We start from the raw sequence: 19,635 nt of genomic DNA, 5'->3' as shown, positions 1-19,635 counted from the left end.
CATGAGCTTCATGAAAGGTCTTCATGGGTTTCCATGGCCGAGCAGCGCACACAAGCCTAAGATCGCCATGCGCAATGCCAAGCGTCAGATAGAGTGGTGTGTAAAGCTCATCACCATTCGACTCTGGAGCAGTGGAAGCACGTTATCTGGAGTGATGAATCACAATTCATCATCTGGCGGGCCAACGGATGAATATGGGTTTGGCGAATGCCAGGAGAATGCGGCCTGCCTGCATGCATCATGCCAACTGTAAAGTTTGGTGGAGGAGGAATAATCATCTGGGGTTTTTTTCATGGCCCGGGCCAGGCCCCTTCGTTCCAGTGAAAGGAAATTTTAACGCCACAGCATCCAATGAGATTCTGGACAATTCTGTGCTTCCAACTTTGTGGCAACAGTTTGGGTAAGGCCCTTTCCTCTTTCAGCATGACAATGCACCCGTGCATAAAGCGAGGTCCATATAGAAATGCTTTGTTGAGATCGGTGTAGAAAAAAACTTGACTGGCCTGCACAGAGCCCTCACCTCAACCCCATCGAACACCTTTGGGATGAATTGGAATGCCGACTGCGAAGCAAACCTAATCGTCCAACATCAGTGCCCGACCTCACAAATGCTCTTGTGGCTGAATGGAAGCAAATCCTCGCAGCAATGTTCCAACATGTAGTGGAAAGCCTTCCCAGAAGATTGGAGGCTGTTATAGCAACAAAGGGGGTGCCAACTCCATATTCATGTCCATTATTTTGGAATGAGATGTTGGACAAACAGGTGTCCACATACTTTCGGCCATGTGGTGCATGTAAATGGCCCCTAATAATAAGTTTGTACTTGCATATAACTAGAGATTAAATGAATACTTGTACAAACCATTGATATCCAAACTTTTCCTGGCTCAGAGTAGAAGGCACTTAGAATGGGACTTGGCATGTCTGCGAATTCCACCAATGGCTCCTCTTCCTCTTCCAAATCATCACCATCATCTTCTGCCTGTTCCATTTCAGTCTCATAATTCTCAGTCATAGAGTGTTCAGCTTCCTCTCGTTCTTTTTTCCTTGCTTCACGGCATTTCTGCTTCCATTGCAGTTTCTCTTCCAACTGCAGGGAAAAGATGGAGTGGAGATTTAAAAAAAAAAAAAAATATTCAGCTGAGTTTGATGTGCATGTGTTTCCCATTAAAGTTTATGCAATATAAGTTTAAAATCTGTTAAACTATAATGAATGCTGAACTGTAAATATAAAAACGAAAAACATGGTCCGTGAGGTAGTCGGTGAAGACGTGAGTGAAGCCGTAAAGACTATATGCAGATTAATCATGTCCAGTTTGAACATGAGTTGCAGACTACACGAACGTCTATTAATAATTATATACAGTGTGAACGTCAGTTGCACCCTGACTTCACACACATACTTCTATTAAAAACGTACTATTGGAATGTATGGTTTGGTGTTTCAGACTGCTGAGACTCATTCGACTGCTGAAAAACCTTTAAAACCCTGAGGACCCAAAAGATCCAGATGACCGAAAAGTCCCTGAGGACCCCAAGGACCCAGATGACCCAAAAGTCATTGAAGACCCAAAAGACACTTTTGACCCCTTGGACCTTCACATCATTTAGACCCCTTACACCCTCCATATTAGACAGCTGACACCCTTCACAATTTCAACCACTTGAACCTTTTTATACTGCAAATAAATTTCAAACAAAGAAACATCACCAATATTACAAATAAATTTGTAAAAAAAAAATGTTTGTACTATGATTGGTGTAAATCATGACAACAGCACAGCAAATCTATGACGTCGATCTCTGCAATGATGTGTGGAAAGGTGAGCATAGCAAGCCGGTTCACGCTAATCCCTAATATTCCAAACGAGAAACCCAAATGCGCAAGATAAGGCCATTTTGGCCCGACCATACCTGTGTCTTTGTCTTCACCACCATGATCATATTACGACTACAGATAAATTAATGCACCTGGAATATCCCTCCCTTTTCCAAACCGTCATCAGCAGCGTGCCCTCTTCGAGTAGTGTGCTCGATTTCCTTGTGGCTCTGGAACATTTTCGAACACCTTACTCATATCGGTCAAGGACCATTTGTGATGAAGCCTTAACTGCCAGTGAAATAATGAGTGGATATTGAGTGAAACGTGATAAAGTCCTGATAACTTTTCCCCAAGGAGTAAGCAGTTTCTATTTTTATGTTTGAATTTTTTTTTCAATACTGTACATCTACAAAGATATAATGCCATTGCTTGTATCTCTTCTGTCGGCTTGTCTGTTTTGGGGAATGAAATCTGGACTTGATCATGATTGACTGAATGTTTCCATATTTAACACAGTGATTGGGAAAAGTACGTGTGGCCACTTTGTACACAAATCCATTATTAAGGCTCTCACAGATGAGTTGTGTGTTATAAGGTATTCAACATAAAGTAATTGATACATTTGACATAATTAAGCCTAATCTAGTGCCGTAAACCAGAATGCCACGTACCATACCCAGGCTCGTGAGTTACACAAACACCTGATATAATTTTTAATACACTATAATATCCACCATGATGACGCAAGGCACAAAACATGCCTAATGAAATAAGAAGACTCTCATGATGTGCAGAAACTGTAGCCAGATTCAGGTATAATGGATGAATGGTTACCTTGATGCGTGTCTTGATGCTGATAACGTGGCAGGTTCGCGTCTCCAGGGAATTGAGTTTATAAGAAGATGCAAGTGGATGAGGTGTAAGTGAGCTGGTTGGACATGAACATTCAACGAGGTACGACTTTTCACACCAAGCTAGCAACATACTGTTCGGCTGCGAAAAACATAATCCAAAAGGGTGGAATGTGTAATTCACAAAATGCATTGAAATTTAAGGGACATGTAACAAAATAAATATAAACTAGAAGGGCACTTGGTGGAGCGCATACCTCTGCCACGCAATGCTTGATCCATTAGAACATATTGAGCCCAATACATTTTGAAATATCATTCTATATATCGTTTTTGGCCCTATTTCTCAATGGTGAAGAATCACTTTGAAAAATGAAATAATTATTGTATGAAGATCCGGATTCGGATCTTCACCAAAATGGAATCAATTCTTTCTTGTCAAACACCCAACATGTCCATCAAGTTTTGTCCAAATCCGTCCACAATTTTTTGGGATATCATGCTATATATCATTTTTGGCCCTATCTCTCAATGGTGAAGAATCACTTAAAAATTTGTGTAGCCGGATCTGGATCTTAACCAAAATCGAATCAATTTGTCCTTGTCACACATACCAAACCTGTCCACCAAGTTTTTTTCCGAATCCATCTCCAACTTTTTGAGATATCCTGCTTATATTACAGACAGCTTGAGGTATATCCTGACAACCATAATCTCCGTCCACATTCGATAGCGGAGGTAAACAGTTTCTCAAAAAAATTAAATACAGTAATGATAATTATTATCAATGCATTGTGTTTCATCTGTTATTGGATAAGTAATGAATTGTAATGAAGAAAATCAATACTCATGCTGGAAGCAAATTGTATTACATTACTACAATTATGTCAGGTTACTTGGTTAAAAAAAAAAAGATTAAGTCAAACTATTTAGAATCACTTGAATAATTGCCTCCACCACTGAAGGTGGACGAAAGTTATGTTTTCACTCCTGTTTGTCTGTTTGTCTGTCCTTCTGTAAGTAGAATATTTCAAAAAGTTGTGGACAGATTCAGAGGAAATTTGGTGGACAAGTTCGCTGTTTAAATAAGGACGAATTGATGAGATTTTGGTGAAGATCCGGATCTGGATACGAGAATTTTTTCGTTATTCCTCACCATTGAGTGATGGTGCGAAAAACGATAGATACATGACACGATATCTTAAAAATTTGTGGACAGATTTAGACAAACCTTGGTGGACAGGTTTGGTGGATGATAAGGACGAATTGATTCGATTTTGGTGAATATCTGGATCTGGATTCGGATGCAAGAATTTTTTTAATTTTTTAAGTGATTCTTCACCACTGAGATGGGCCCAAAAATGATATACAGTACAGCATGATACTTCAAACAATTATAGTCGGAGGATGCCAAAACCTGGTGGATGAGTTGGGTAGATGACAAGAACAAGCCGATTAGATTTTGGTGTGTGACAAGTACAAATGGTCTGGATGTACATCTGGTATATCAGTGGGATACAAAATGTAAATTGTTCACCTTGGTGGAGGTATGCGCTCGACGGAGTGCCATTCTAGTTATTGAAGTGTTTGTCTCGTGTTCATTAGCATTAGTTCAGACTTGAGCAAACTGCAATCTGGTGCTAAGAAGCTCTACTGTTAAATATGCTACACAATTTAGTCTAAGTTTCTACTCTTACACAGCTATTCAAAAACAAAACAAGATAAACACGTCTTGCGGAGCAGCAAAAGAATGTCACCTTTGATTGCACTGTATATCCAACCCATGCAGTGAGAAAATAATTTTCCTGATTGTAAAACTGCAACAACTCTGCTGAATCACTGATGGTCTACATTCTATCATTTTCCAACTAAAAACTGACACTTACATTCACATCCCTGCAAAGCATCACACAGGTTGGATGGGTGACCTGTATGTTATTTTCCTAACCTAGCCGTGATCATTTAAAACAAATTAAAATGTCCATCAGGTGATTGAACTTGTGTTGATGATTCCAATGAAGATCACCATAATGTCCTTCTGTAGAAATACATATCCTGGCATTAAGCAGTTTGGAAATCCTATGGTGAAGTTCCCTTTTTCAGTCAATCCTTCATAAATACAGTCTGTTTAGAATAAATAAGAGGAGGAAGAAGAAAAAAGACAATGAGGCCACCCATCACACATGTGTCATATCCATATCCCTTTATATATTTTATACTTCACTTACTTCACTATTTTACGTTGACATTATAATATCTCAAAGCAAGAACCAGAGCTAAAGCAACTTAACTATCCTTCTGACTTTCATTTATGATTAGAATTAATATGGCTGTGGTGATGATGAAGTATAATTCCAGCTTCAAAACTGTTGTCCACTTATGGCAGCAAGTTAGGGCTCACACAAATCAAGTATGGCGGATAATATGAGAACATGGACTAGTGGCAGCAATCGTTTTCTGATTAATGTGAAAAAGCTGATCGTATATCAAGCTTACGTGTGAATGCGGGGACCACTGAAGACCACTGACTGGTGCTGGACAATCAATGAACCCAATGGGTTCTAACTGCTCAAGAACATTGAAGAAAAACACCGTCTGATCTAACCCCTGCAGGCACAAGACCACCATGCTTACAGAAAAAAACAGTTATGCTTGTACAGTAATGGTAAAAGTATTTTGTACAAAAATCTCCAAAAATAAACACATGTTGCAGTTGGTGAAACATGCAAACACCAAACATATTAACCTGACAACAGTTATAATTGTGATATTATTCAGCCATTAGGACCATACTCTGTACAGAGCATTTTTTTTTTGTATACCTTGTCGAGGCTCGTGTGAGAGCTAACACACAACACACAGCAAGGGGGCATGAGACAAGAGGGGTGGGAGGGGGAGGGACAAAACAGTGGGGAACAGACACATTAGGAGATCTGTGGAAGGGAGAGGGATGGGACGGGGAATATGGGGAATAGAAGATGGACGTTACAGGGACTTTCAAGAAGGAAAGCAGGGAATATGAAGGAAGTGGGCTTGGGTGGATTATCGGGGGTAGAAAAGATCAAGGATTTGGATGGGGGATGATAAGAGGTGGTGGTGAACAGCTGTTTTGAAAGCCTGGAGGGAAGAATGGGAAAGAATAGAGTGAGGGACTTTATTCCAAAGGTGGGAAAACAGAGGACTGAAAGAGTGAAGGTGAGCAGTGATTCGTGATTTTGGTAGTTTTACCAGAAGGGGGTTGTTGGCGGACCTTGAGCGCCCTGTGGAAATGTGGTGGGGACAAATCGCAGAGAGAGAGAGAGAGAGAGAGAGAGAGAGAGAGGAGAGAGAGCAGGGGGGCAAGGCTAGAGAGGAGACGGTAGAAGACAGAAAGACCACCGACCAACCTGCGGTGATTGAGTGAGAGGCCCAAAGTCTCAGCCTCATTGCGGGAGATGCCGATGATCCGAAATGCCCTGGTTTCTACAGCGTGAAGCCAAGAAAGGTGGGAGGCAGGAGCACCACCCCAGAGGGGAGAGCAGTACTCCATCAGGCTACGGACAAAAGCTTTGTAAGTGGGCAGGAGCTCAGGAGGGCCGAGGAAGGACTTTGCACGACGGAGGATTCCCAGTCGGCGACTGCCTTTGGAGGCAAGGTTTGAAATGTGGCTTTCCCAGGAAAGGTCATGGCAGATAGTGAGACCCAGAAGCTTGAAAGAAAGGACTTCTTCCATAGGATTGTTGAGAAAGTGGATGGGGGGGGGGGTTCCAAACGGTCCTTTCGAAGAGACATAGTGAGAGTGTGAGATTTGTCCAGATTGAAAGACGTTCCACGTGTTGGACCAGTTTGTGATTTTATCCAGATCTGCAGTGAGCGAAGAAGCTGCTGCTTGCCGGTCTGAGGGATGACGGATGGTACGGCAGAGGGTGGAGTCATCAGCAAAGAGATATAGAGGATTTTCTAGAGAGTCGGAGAGATCATTGATGAAAACCAGAAAAAGAACAGGGCCCAGAACGCTGCCTTGAGGAACTCCAGCCTGGACAGGAAGAGGGGATGAGAGAACTCCATTTAGGGCCACACGTTGACTGCGACAGGAGAGGAAGTCTGCGAGCCATGAGTGGAGATGGCCTTGGATACCATGGGAAGAGAGTTTGGTGAGTAGGGCAGGGTGCCAGACTGTGTCAAAAGCATGTGATATGTCCAGGGATACGGCTCGGATTTCCTGTCCGGCATTGAGGACCTCCATCCATTGTTGGGAGAGCAGAAGCAGCATATCCAGGGTAGAGTTACCTGGTCTGAAACCAAATTGATGATCGGAAATCAAGCCATTGGAGAAGAGGAAGGATTTCATGTCTGAAGCGATGATGAATTCCATAACCTTGCTGATGATTGGGAGAAGTCTGATTGGTCTGTAGTTGCAGGGATCTATTTTTGCACCTTTTTATGCAGGGCAGTGATGTTAGCAGATTTCAAAGCAGATGGCAGATGACCTTGAGCAAATGAGAGGGTGAATAGAACAGTGAGAGGGTGAGCAAGAGCAGAAGAGCAGGCTTTGAGGACATGTGGGCTGATGCCGTCTGGACCGGTTGCAGAATCTGAGTCGAGGTTTGAGAGCAAGCTCTCCACCTTGTCAGGAGAAAAGGACACAGAGTCCAGGGACAGTTGGGTGTGACTGTGTAAGGTGGGTAGAGAAAGTGATGGGTTTTGGACACAAGATTGAGCTGCAAACACCGAGTTTAGGCATTCAGCTTTTTCACGTGCGGTATCAGCAGTGCGGCCATTTAAGGTAAGGGAGGAGATGGAGGGGGAACATACACCAGAAACAGATTTGATTAGACGCCACCAGGATTTTGAGGAGGGAGAGAGGTTTGAGAGTTCAGACTTGAGATTAGAAAGATGTTGTTTTCTGGCTCTCCTGAGGGTAGATAAACACTTGTTCCGAGCTTTAGGGAAGGAACTGAGATTGCCCTCAGTTGGGTTTGCTTTCCATGAGGCAAAGGCAAGTTGTTTCAGGACAACAGCCTCGCCACAAGCTTCAGTAAACCAAGGGCGGGAGGAAGGATAGGACAACTGAAGACGAGAGGGGATAAATCTGTGCATGAGGGAGAGCAAGTTTCTTTGAAAGAATTCCCAGGATGAGTTGATGTTGGAGAAAGTAGCGATAGGAGACCAGTCTATAAGTTTGATGGCCGCTTGGAGACCCTGCCAGTCGGCTTGAGTGAAATGCCAGACTCGACGGCGGTGAGGTGGTTCTCTGATAACAGCCAGAGAGATGTCCACTTTGACAAGGACGTGGTCAGAAGAACCGATTGGAGAAGAGGAAGAGCAGCAGATATTGTCAGGGAAATTTGTCAAAATCAGTCAGGGACAAAAAATTTGTCATTGGTGCTGCCAAATCGGTCTCCTGGACTATTAGGCACAATCCTGGACAGGTCACCACTCTAACACAGGATACTCAAATGGCTCAATCATTCCAGCAAGTTAGTACTCATTTTACCGACCTTGGAAGGATGACACGTTGAGAGAACCCCACCTGGTATTAATTCAATGGCCAGGTGGGATTTGAACTCAGAACCCTGGGATCCCAAGTCAACCACCCTAAGCATTAAGCCAACACCAGGCATATGTAATTGTGATACCTCCATTGAAAAACCTTGATATTTGCAAAGGAAATAATTAAAACATGAAAGAGGAGCATTGAACATGCTTCAGTGCCTGTCGGCTTGGTGATAAAACCAGTGAATCGAATCACAGTGGAATGAACATATTAAACACTCCCACAATGAGCTCACACAGTTCACACACACATTCAACACTTTGTGGAAAACAAATGTATCAAAGCGAGGCCAGTACTGATAAAAAGTCGAGGGAATTACAAAGAAAAGAAATTGTTCACACATTGTGACATGCACTCATGCATTATTTTTCTGAACATGTTAACCAGCTTTAGCACAATACAGAAAAACTGATTTGTCCACTGTGGCAGGAACTTGCATTCAAGATTTCTTAAACAAGACCTACCTTTGGTAAAAACCATGCTGACTGCCTTTAATGAATTTGTATTTCTTTAAATGGTTCCTCATCCGCTCTTTAATTAATGTCTCCAACACCTTCCCCACAACCGAAGTCAAACTAACAGGTCTATAGCCTCCAATTCTTCTCTGGATCCTTTCTTAAATAATGGTGTTACATTTGCTACACTCCAATCCTTCAGTACCTGTCCTGACTCCAGTGAGTGATTGAAAATATCGGTTAACATCTCGCTTTCCTGCTCAGCCACCTCCATCAATACTCTCGGGTGCATATTATCTGGCCCCGGAGCCTTATCTACTCTTAGATATCCAAGCTGTTCCTTTACTTCCTCCACTCTGATCTGGATCTTCTGCAAAAGCCATTTCTCACCCCCTTGATAGATATTTTCAGCTATTGGCAATTCTCCTGACTGTTCTTGTGCAAAAGTTGAAGCAAAATACCTGTTTAATAAGCCTGCCATCTAACTTTCATCACTAACCACTCTCTCGGTTCTAATCCTCAATGGGCCCACACTGGTCCTAACCTGTTCTTTTCCCCTGATATACTTAAAGAAAGCCTTGCTATTATGTTTAATATTCTTAGCCATGTACTTCTCATACTATCTTTTGGCTTGCCAAGTTATTTTCTTAACTTGCCTCTGTTTACTCCGATAGTGATATAAATCTAGGTCCAGTCCTGTTATTTTGTACCCAAGAAATACCTTCTACTTCTCCTTAATAGCATTTCTTATCTCACTGCTCAACCACCCTGGCCTCTTTCTGCTTCTAGTTTTACACCTCATTGGAATGTACTTACTCTGCACTCTACACATTTTCTCCTTGAAGATTTCTCATTTCTCTGATGCTGATTGTCCTATTGTTAGCTTCTCCCAATCTACATCACCAACTCTCTCCCATAATCAATACTCTTCCCTTGCCACATGCCCTTTTGAATTATTCATGTTCTCCTCCTTCCTCATCCTCTCCCTTCACACCTGGAGCACAATAAAAGCATCCTACCAGTATCTTACTGTTTTTACAATTCCTAACCTCTACCCGTACAGAATCTTCCACATTAATTCCCTCCTTAATATCACCCCTTTCTCTTGAAATTCTGTCCTTTACCCAGATTGCTCCTCCTCCTACTATTCTCTCCTTCCTATCACACTGATACACATTGTAGCCTTCTCATCCTGTCCTCCAGTTACTCTCCTCATTAAATCATCTCACTTACTGCAATTATGTCGTACTCCTCACTGTCTACTTTGGCTTCAAGCTCTTCCATCCATTTATTAAAACTCCTGGCATTGGTATGGAATATGTTTAACTTTTCCATTCCTGAAATTCGATTTTCCTGCCTGGCCTTACTCATCACAATTACATTATCAGTTCCCTCCTTAATAGCTTCCCCACCCTCTGTTGACCCTCAAAAAAGCCTGAATTCCTTCAATTCCCACTGCAAACCTTGCTGCCCCCTTTTCTATATAACATATGGCCATCATTCTGGAAACACTGCCTTTGCCCCCGAAATTATTCCCACTGCTTCTTAAATTTAAAACCTTCCTCCCTATTCCATTCTTTCAGCCATTGGTTAACATCTATCGCTCTGCTCATAATTTCTATATCATTTCGTAATTTTGGGAGAATCCCAGTCCCTGGGAGAATTGGGAGAATACATTTTCATTCACCCTTCCTCCAATGTCCCTAACTTCTGTTCCTTCAAAACTACACAGAATTTGATGCCTATGATCCTTCCTGCAGAATGACGAATCTACATATTTAATTATCTCATCCCCCCACAAAAACTGTTTCCCATACCTCATTTGTTCAGAATTTGTTTGTTGGCATTGCTTGGGTTATAATTGGATGAAACTCGTGAGAACCAGCAAAACTAGTGAAAATATTGTACTGCCTGTGAGACACTTACAGAGGAGGCCAGGATGGATAATTCAGGGTGGTACTGAAGTGCTGTTATAGAAGCAGTGTGTGGCTTGATGGCCTGTCTTAGGCACAAATCTCTTTTCTGCATTGCTTGAGCATCACTGAAGTCAAGGAGTCGCAACACACCATCAGAAAATCCAACAGTTAGTATGTGGGCATTGCCACAAGCTGCCTATGTGTGTGAGAGAGACAGATAGACAGAGAGACAGAGACAGAAATAAGCACAGGTTTTATTTTAAAATAATGGAAAAACAGTGACATTAGTTTCGAGAAATTAAATGCAATTATTGTTACATCTTATTAAGTAGTTTTTGGTTGTTTCAGTCTTAAAAACCAGGGAACACCAAGTAAAGAAAGTATGCTTCATTACCTAATTTCACTTAGTACTAATTGGAGTGGCTTAATATTTCTCAAGCATCTGCATGCTAATGGTTCGGTGAAGACTTAGGCTGATTCCATCTGCAATAAGCTGCCACATCTTGGCAAAACCCGTGAGTTTATTGTTATGATTTATTTATGGTTGTTCATTGATCTTTCATGTGTATAAATAGTTAGTCGATAAATAAAGAAAAGTAAGTAAATAAAAATAAATAAAGCACCTTCTACAATCGCAAAATATGAAGAGAAGGAAAGCAGGTGAGTCGATCATCATGCTGGACCTGATGCTATGATTATCCAACCCCATCCAGTATGCTGCATTGCCTCTTTGCTGCACATGCTGATAAAATAGCAGATCGATGGGCTTGAGGTCAAAGGTGTAATGGGCTTAGTTTTCTTCAAAGCTGTCCTTCCTCTGCCATCCTTATCTAATCACGATGTAAACAGCCTTCATCGAAAGTGTCATGGAACCTGGCTCCCCACAGCAGACTGTTACTGCTCCTTCCGATCTTGTCCCCATTGGGGCATTGGAATCTAAGGCCCTCTGTGTCATTGGAATCTTGCATCAAGTAGCTGAGTCTCACTGTTTGCATTTTGCTCTCTGGAAGAAGGTTTAGTGGCCTTGCAGTTTTTTTTACTAGCCCCATTCCGACCTTGCTCATCCTTCCCTCTCACCTCTGCCGAACTTCTCCCCCTTCAGGTCACATTTGTTCTGCCACCATATCCATGTTACCCCTCCCAAATCTAACCTCAAATATGACCAACTGTACATCCTTTCATACTCTTCTCTCCCCTGTGGAGGTCTTCCTGAATTTGTTGTCTTGAGCTCTTTCCTACATGATTTCAAGTCTGCTGCCCACTGCCACCTCGATTTTCTTCCATTTTTACTGCTGAGTTTGCAATGCCTGCTGAGACTGTTCTCCACCTTCTGCAATTGCCATCCGACTTTTGTTTGTTTGTTGTCATCCCACTATATTACTCTTACCCCATTTTATCCGTTGATCCCGTACCCCCTGTCATTCTACTCTTTCATGAATCTTAATACCTGTGCTAAAAATATAAAGTGATAATAAACTCTCTGTACCTACCACATGATGCACAGATGAACAAAAATGCAATGTTCATTCTCATACAGGACAACATTACTTATATAAGCATATGTATTGCATTTTTGTTGATCGAGAATTATTGATTGCACATACTGATTGTGGGTATCCAATGTAATTGGGTATTTTTCTGAAGTGCTTATTTAAAACTACTACTTTCATCAAAAAAAAATAATTATGAAACTGGATGTCTGTTCTGAATGGCATTTTAGATGAAAGTTGGTTATGCCAAACTCAAATTTCCTAAATTGAGAATTACAAGGTCTGATCAAAAGCATGACATTTCACAGCAAATCATGAAGCCACAAACGTAGGACATGGAAACTATAAAACTCCAACAACTCCACGCATAATGGTGAATTTTTTTTTACATAAAGATGTAAAATGAAAAATTCTATTATCACATATATACGTAGTCATTTTCAGTTTTAGAAATTTGATCTCAGTTTCCCTTTAAGATTACCAGTTTAGCATTCAGACGTAAAAGAAGACAAAAATACTGAAAGCTGCAAAGATTTAGGAATACGACTTTATTTTAAATTAATAAAACAACAGTAGATAGGAGAAACTTAAACATTTCATTGTGACCTTGATGGGCGTCCAGGTGAGCACTGTTCCACTTTGCTTGAATTGTGACCTGTACAACTCTTTTTTTCCTGGAATGTCAAACACCCTTACCGAACCTGTAAAAGTCAACAGCCATTGCAGTAAGCTTTTAATGTCGTTTTAAACCAAAGGTTGCAGTGACATGTTTTTATACTTGAATGTAAGCAAGATATGGACATTTTAAATCAAATGTGGAGACAATTAACTGTGAAGTTTCTCAGCATGACAAAATCCCAGCATTTCAGCAGAGTTGCCTTCATTGGACGACGACCAAGTGTGTTTTTGCCCTCATAAAAACTTCAATTTGTTGTAGCCTTGTTTGTTTAGTTTTTTACATGTAGGCACGTGACCATATGCACATGCTTTATTTGTGGGTTTGGAGTTTTGCTGCAATCCAAGTATTTGTTCATGCATAACAGGGTTTTTTAAGTAATGACTAATAATTAAATGATTTAATGAGTGTAAATGAACATTGGAGATTATCAACTTTTTACCTCGACCACCGAAGGTGAAGGAGGTTATGTTTTCACCCCTCTCTGTCTTTGTTTGTCTGTTTGTCTGTCTGTCTGTCTGTGTGGAGGATATATCAAAAAGTTGTGGATGGATCCAGATGAAATTTGGTGGGCAGGTTGGGTGTGTGACAAGGATGAACTGGTTAGATTTTGGTGAAGATCTGGATCTGGATCCGACTCCTAGAATTTTTAAGTGATTCTTCACCATTGAGATATAGGGCCAAAAACGATATATTGTTGCGGAAATGGGCCCTTAGTGGGTTAGTAAATATAGGATCAGCCCAGATCCCCCCTTAAATGCATATTTAGCCAGGTTGTTCGGTAATTGGACGTTACATGTGTGTCGGGAGGTGGAGCAGGCTGTCCAGTGTTCATACAGTGGTGGTGTACTGAGAGGCGCCTTGCTTCTTTTTCCTTCCCCCCTTCTAACTAGCCACGCCCAGCGCTCTGAGAGTGTCGGTCGGCAGGACGTGTTGGCAGCCGATTGGTGGAGAGCGGCTGCAGACTCGAGGGATGGACCAATCACGTATCCCCAGAGGCATCCCAGAAAAGCGAGCCCCAAGAAGCAAGGGAGTAACTGCCTGAGCGTCGAGTTGCGATCTGCTGTATAAGGGACGGCTGTGTCTATCTGCAATCTGCTTCGTGAAAAAGGCAAGAGGAACTGCATGGGATCTGTCTGCCGACTGCTGGATGAGAGGCTGCTGGTGTCAGTCGGCGATCTGCTTCGAGAGGGACGGCTGTGTGAGTCTACGATCTGCTTCGTGGAAAAGGCCCGCCCCGAAAGGCAAGGGGAACGGCTTGTGTGAGTTGGCGATCGGCTTTGTGGAGAGTGTTTTTGGCCGGCTGTTCCTCCTCGGCCATGGACCCAGCCTGCGGAGCCCAAGACCCCGATTTGACCTCGTCTGGTGAACGGGCCAGGCCTGGATTTGTATACTGGACCTTGTGAGAAACCAGCTGGAACACACCATAGATCTTCCTATCTTGTGCCGTCGACCTTCCGGGTGCTGGACGCACCGAGGCTGCGTATGGAAGCGGTGCCGGGAAAAGGAGTACGAGCGCCATTTTGCCACGCGGCGTGTTCCAGCTTGGGGGATCGAATCCGTTGACATCGGCTTCTCACGAGCCGCATTCGTTCCTTCGACACTTCCTCTCGTCCATGAGGCATCACCAAGTACTCTGTGTCTTGTCTGCATGTTGTCTAAGGTTTATTTCACTGGGGCTCCCTTCGAAACCCGTATCCCTAGCTCCCGAGTTAAGAGTGGGTTATAGACGAATGATAACGTTCGTGAATGCTTTGCTTGTGTTGTGTTCCCCGATGTGTCCCCAATAAATCTGGCTGATTCATATGAAACTTGCCCCTTTGAATATATTCGTGCCGCGCTGAGGAACAATCCGCTCGATTTATATTTAAAACCAAACGGGCTACGGACTGGCAGGCTTCGCTCGGTCTGACAAATCCAGTCTGTAGTCGGGGTCTATTTCCCAAACTGGTAAGGCACAGGTGTACGTTGGTATCATCCGAGGCACGTGACCCGAGGCCTGTGCCGAACTAGCCGGCGTTATAACCCCGGAGACAGCGGTGCTGTTAAGTGATGCCGAATCTTCAACATTTGGCTGTCAAGAGTAGGGTGCGAATCCCACCACCGCCAAATCCTTTACAATATAGCATGATATGTCAAAAATCTAATGGGCCCGATATGTTCTCATGGATCAGGCATTGCGTGGCTGAGGTATGGGCTCTACCGAGTACCCTTCCAGTTTAGTTCTTTAATCAATGGGATAACAACCATGAATGCAGAAATTATCCCATTTATTTACTGCAATAATCCCTCGACTGTACAGTAAGGTGAGGCAAGGTTCCCCGCTATCTATATAACCTCCTCTCCCTTTCAGGATGGCAGGAAATTTCAAATTAAAAATATGCAGTGCACCAGTACAACTTTACTCTCCCATGTTGGACTCGATGCTGCATCACTCACAGTCTGTTGAAGTGGTAGCCACAAGGTCAGCACATGGAGAAACATCAAGGCCTGTAATAGCACCAGCATGGAAAGAGAAAATGCACTCTGGGTCCTGGGACTGAAGAAGAAAAAAGAACATTTCAATGGTTAATATGATAAAAACGAAATATTTTGATCATCAAGTACTATATATATGGAGTATGATTCCACATCAATTGTCACATTTGTGTGCTTCAGATGTTTGAGTCGTGCATAAGTATGAAGTACCGTTTTATGATAAATGCCAGCATTGCTGTTCAGCTAAATGCTGATAACACTCCAGAGAGCAAAATATACTTATTAACATACACATCTCACAATCCAGGAAACCATTCACCTACCCTGTTGGAAAATGACAAATCCAGTTTCCAAATCCCACCTTCTGCATCCTGCAGGAGGAATATACATTGTTGTCAGGAAATTAAGGTTCAAGTGGAGCTCAGCATAGAATTTTACGACGACGAGTGGGTTTTGTGACACCATATCTATAAGTTGTGTTCATGAATACATAGTTTTCTCACCTGGGCATACCATAAGTGCGAATCATGCTCACACTTCATTGAATAGAGTTTGACACCTTTGCCCAGAACCAACTCATTCATGGGCTCTAATTCATAAGAACCTGACTCATCCTCCACCTCTGCAGATTCCAGCTCTTCAATTGACCACACCTTATTGTTGGAACATCAAAAGAGTGAGAATCAGATGGCAGCTCAACATGGAAATCTGACAGGAACTCAATGATCAGCAACTTCACGAGTCAGTCATCAATGGATAGCTCTTTCAGTGCTGAAAAGAAACTCTCAGACTGATAAAATCAAGAATGGAATTGAAGTTGTCCATCATTATCAGTGAAATTAATGATTCTTTTTCAAGACTATTTTCCAGGTTAATGATTCTTTTTCAAGACTATTTTCCTGGTTTCCTGAAATATAAAATATGTAAAGGAATACGCCACTTTTGAAATGACGTACGAATGCTAACAAGGTCTTTCGCACATGCGCTGTGAGTGCGTTTTCAGTGACCCGTTTATGCTCGTCCGAGTACATTTAACCGATAGTTGCTAGCACAAAATCTGTAAATGAAATGGTCTTTTTAACGTACTTTTCAGCATTTAAACGAAAGAATGGCAATTACAAAACAGTTAACCTTAATTGTTGTGTTCCTGGATGCAAATTGGGCTCACAAAAATAGAGGAAATATGAGAAATATACAGTACGTAGATGAGACGGAGAGGTGTTCAGTTTCTATTATTTCCTGTCAGTACAAGCATTCGGCTGCAGTGCATATATTTAAAATAAAATAAAAAAACATGCACACAGGAAAACTTCTCCTTTCAGCAATAGATGAAAAAACATCCAGTATAATTTCTCTTGTTGCCCCAGAACCAAACAAATAATATATTTATAACAGCGCTCAAAGCTCCAATAGCTCTCACCCTTTCTCCCCTCCCCCCCCCACCCCCTTTCCAACATGATTAATAGTAAATAACAGCACTACAAACTTACCCTGTACATTCAGAAACCCCAGATATGTCCTTCCCATCGATGTTCAGAAGCACCCACACCAGAAATACAAGCTTTGTGTATTTTCACGTCATGAATATGTCATTTGTTGAAGAGTTGGTTTGGTTACTGTTACTTCATGATGAGGCACAGCATCATCTTTCAAATTGCGGACACTCATTAAATATATTGGAGGCACTCCCACAAGGTTCAAAGTTCATTCATTGGTAATGGTCCGTCGGGGGTTTGTGTAGCACATGTCAATCCACTCGGGGCTTGCACCGACCCACATGGTCGGGAGTTTGCAGTATAGGCAAGCTGCCCGTTCGGCTCGCTGAGAACGTTCTCCAAGTCTTTCATGGTGCAAAGGCACTGTCATTTCTCTCAGGTACTTTTCCAAGTATTTTTGTCTTCTTTGATAACCTTTGTAAGCCATTTTTGGGAACAATCCTTATCTCAGATACACGATATATGTAATGGTGCCCCAAACACCACCATTTCTAGTTGGTTTCTGCACATGTGCACTGAACATTCTGTGGTGGATTATGTCATTTTGAAAGTCACGTATTGATAGTGAGTGAGTAATGAGGATAAACATGTGAATAGAGGAGCAGGGAAAATGGGCTCAGAGTGAATTTTGCAACACAATGGATAACAATCTCTGTTTTTTTTCCAAACGTCTTTTACTTACCCTAATAGCACCATCTCCCCCCACTGAAAGGATCTCTCCCTCATCAATGGACAACTGAGATATGGACCCATTATGGCAGCGATGCCCTTCTTTCTGGCAAATTTCCATCTTGATGAGCCCTCCTTCCCACACAAGCAGGTTGCCCCACTCTGACCCTGACACCACCTTAAGAGAATAGGTCAAGTTATCATTGGCACCTGAAGGATTCTCAAAAATTTCTATGAATCCAAATGCAATGAACCAACATGTTAATTAAATTGTTGCTGTTGAGTAGCAATAAACAAAAACAGCAATAAACTTCAGCACAAGGATCAATCAGAACATTGTCACTGTGGACATTCTCTTGAAGTGAAACAAATCAAATTAAAAAAATTACGAGATCTGATCATGAAATTTCTACTTTACATTTGAGGCCCCGCGAGGAGGAGTGATGTAAGCGACATTTTTTTTTAATGATATGATGATGATAGGCTCGGATGATAGGGTAAAGGTTAAAATAGTGCTCTATGGCAATAACTCCAAAATGGCCGATGTGCCCCTTGCATCACTCCTCCTCGCGGCACCTCATTTTAATGTTGGGGAAATGCACCATTCAGCAGCAGGAACAATATCAGTAAATTTATTAGTGATTTTTATGAAGGCAGCAATGTCTTGGCTGCAATGCATACATAATGTAATATTTCCATTTCATAACCAATTATGGATTTACAAACACATAAGTAGTATCAAAAGGGAGGTTTTGCCGCAGTTATGTCTATCATTTCTCAAAGTCGCAATATTCACTCGCTTACGCTCACTCATATTTCTCCTTTTCAAACTGGTACACATTACTTTGTAATAGCGCTCCCTTTTGATACTACTCCCCCTGCTGGGGGCTGGGATTTGCCCCCTTTCATATGATCATTTATTAAATCAAATTGAGTATTCATAATAAGAGTATGTTTTATTTTCAGGAATAACTTAATTTATTCATTAATGAAGAATAATGCAGTGGCAACCCGTTAATGCCCCCCCCCCCAATGCTTTCTTATTTACTCCCCTCTGTATATAAATATATAACCTCCATCCATCCATTGGGACCCTACTCTGTGCAGAGCATTCATGCTGCCTAAGTAGTCTCCTTGGCTATTGGGCAGGTCACCGCTCCAACACAGTATACCAGCAAGCTGACACTCATTTTGTCAACCTCAGAAGGATGACAGGCAGTTATCCCCACCTGGTATTAATTCAACAGCCAAGGGGGATTTGAACTCAGGATTCTAGGATCCCAAGCCCACCACCTTAACCATTAAGCCAACACCAGGAAAAAAAAATCTCCTTGGTTTATTAATTAATTTGGATGCTTGTTTCCAAGATGTAGCAAGTCATGTTTTGTTCATTCCTAATATTTTCCATAGTCTTTCACATGATCATTTCTTGAATCAAATTGAGGAATCACAATAACAAGGGAATGTTTTATTTTCAGGAATAACTTAATTTATTCATCAATTAAAAATAATACAGTGGTAGCCCATTAAAAACCCCAACCCCATTTTTTATTAATACTTATACTTTAAACCCATAAGGTAATGTATTTATTCCATCACTCATTATATATCTTTTATCATCAAATGCTGTTAGAGCTTTCTTACTTATGGTCTCTGAGAATATTTTGTGTTTATAATTTCGAATAAGATTAATCTCTCTTTCAACATCCTTTCTCTTCCATATACATTCAAGGTAATATATAAATAATATATAATAAAAAAATCTCCTTGGTTTATTAATTAATTTGGATGCTTGTTTCCAAGATGTAGCAAGTCATATGTTTTGTTTACTCCTAATATTTTCCATAGTCTTTCACATGATCATTTCTTGAATCAAATTGAGCAATCACAATAACAAGGGTATGTTTTATTTTCAGGAATAACTTAATTTATTCATCAATTAAAAATAATGCAGTGGTAGCCCGTTAAAAACCCCAACCCCATTTTTTATTAATACTTATACTTTAAACCCATAAGGTAATGTATTTATTCCATCACTCATTATATATCTTTTATCATCAAATGCTGTTAGAGCTTTCTTACTAATGGTCTCTGAGAATATTTTGTGTTTATAATTTCGAATAAGAATCTCTCTTTCAACATCCTTTCTCTTCCATATACATTCAAGGTAATATATAAATTCATTCAAGGTAATAAATGAATGAATATGTAAATGTATTCTAAATATATAAATGAATGATTTTATT

The 19,635-nt window shown here is 41.3% G+C and overlaps 1 protein-coding gene and 1 long non-coding RNA gene across 8 annotated transcripts in view; one reads left to right on the top strand and one right to left on the bottom strand.

Moving 5' to 3' along the window:
* The window catches only part of LOC147028272 (uncharacterized), a 123,324-nt gene extending 108,689 nt beyond the window's left edge, over positions 1-14,635 (top strand). The window contains exon 4 of the long non-coding RNA XR_015057500.1: positions 13,640-14,635. This is a non-coding gene — a long non-coding RNA (uncharacterized LOC147028272). The remainder of the gene's footprint in view (positions 1-13,639) is intronic.
* Positions 1-19,635, bottom strand: part of CFAP44 (cilia and flagella associated protein 44) — a 160,541-nt gene that overhangs the window by 104,076 nt on the left and 36,830 nt on the right. For 6 of the 7 annotated variants that reach the window (XM_085878531.1, XM_085878530.1, XM_085878532.1 and 3 more), the window contains 9 exons: positions 17,403-17,567; positions 15,728-15,877; positions 15,548-15,595; positions 15,186-15,285; positions 12,677-12,771; positions 10,591-10,776; positions 5,170-5,280; positions 2,657-2,815; positions 863-1,090 (listed from right to left, as the gene is read on the bottom strand). In XM_085878531.1, coding sequence (XP_085734657.1) covers positions 863-1,090; positions 2,657-2,815; positions 5,170-5,280; positions 10,591-10,776; positions 12,677-12,771; positions 15,186-15,285; positions 15,548-15,595; positions 15,728-15,877; positions 17,403-17,567 — 1,242 coding nt within the window. The remainder of the gene's footprint in view (positions 1-862; positions 1,091-2,656; positions 2,816-5,169; positions 5,281-10,590; positions 10,777-12,676; positions 12,772-15,185; positions 15,286-15,547; positions 15,596-15,727; positions 15,878-17,402; positions 17,568-19,635) is intronic. The other variant, XM_085878536.1, reaches the window with a different exon arrangement.

The sequence above is a fragment of the Eptatretus burgeri genome, chromosome 4 (genome assembly GCF_056783735.1).
Source record: "Eptatretus burgeri isolate ZD-2024b chromosome 4, Ebu_testis_v1, whole genome shotgun sequence".
Taxonomy (NCBI): Eukaryota; Metazoa; Chordata; class Myxini; order Myxiniformes; family Myxinidae; genus Eptatretus; species Eptatretus burgeri.
Note: the sequence above shows the minus strand (reverse complement) of the source record. Positions and strands in the feature narration are given on the sequence as shown.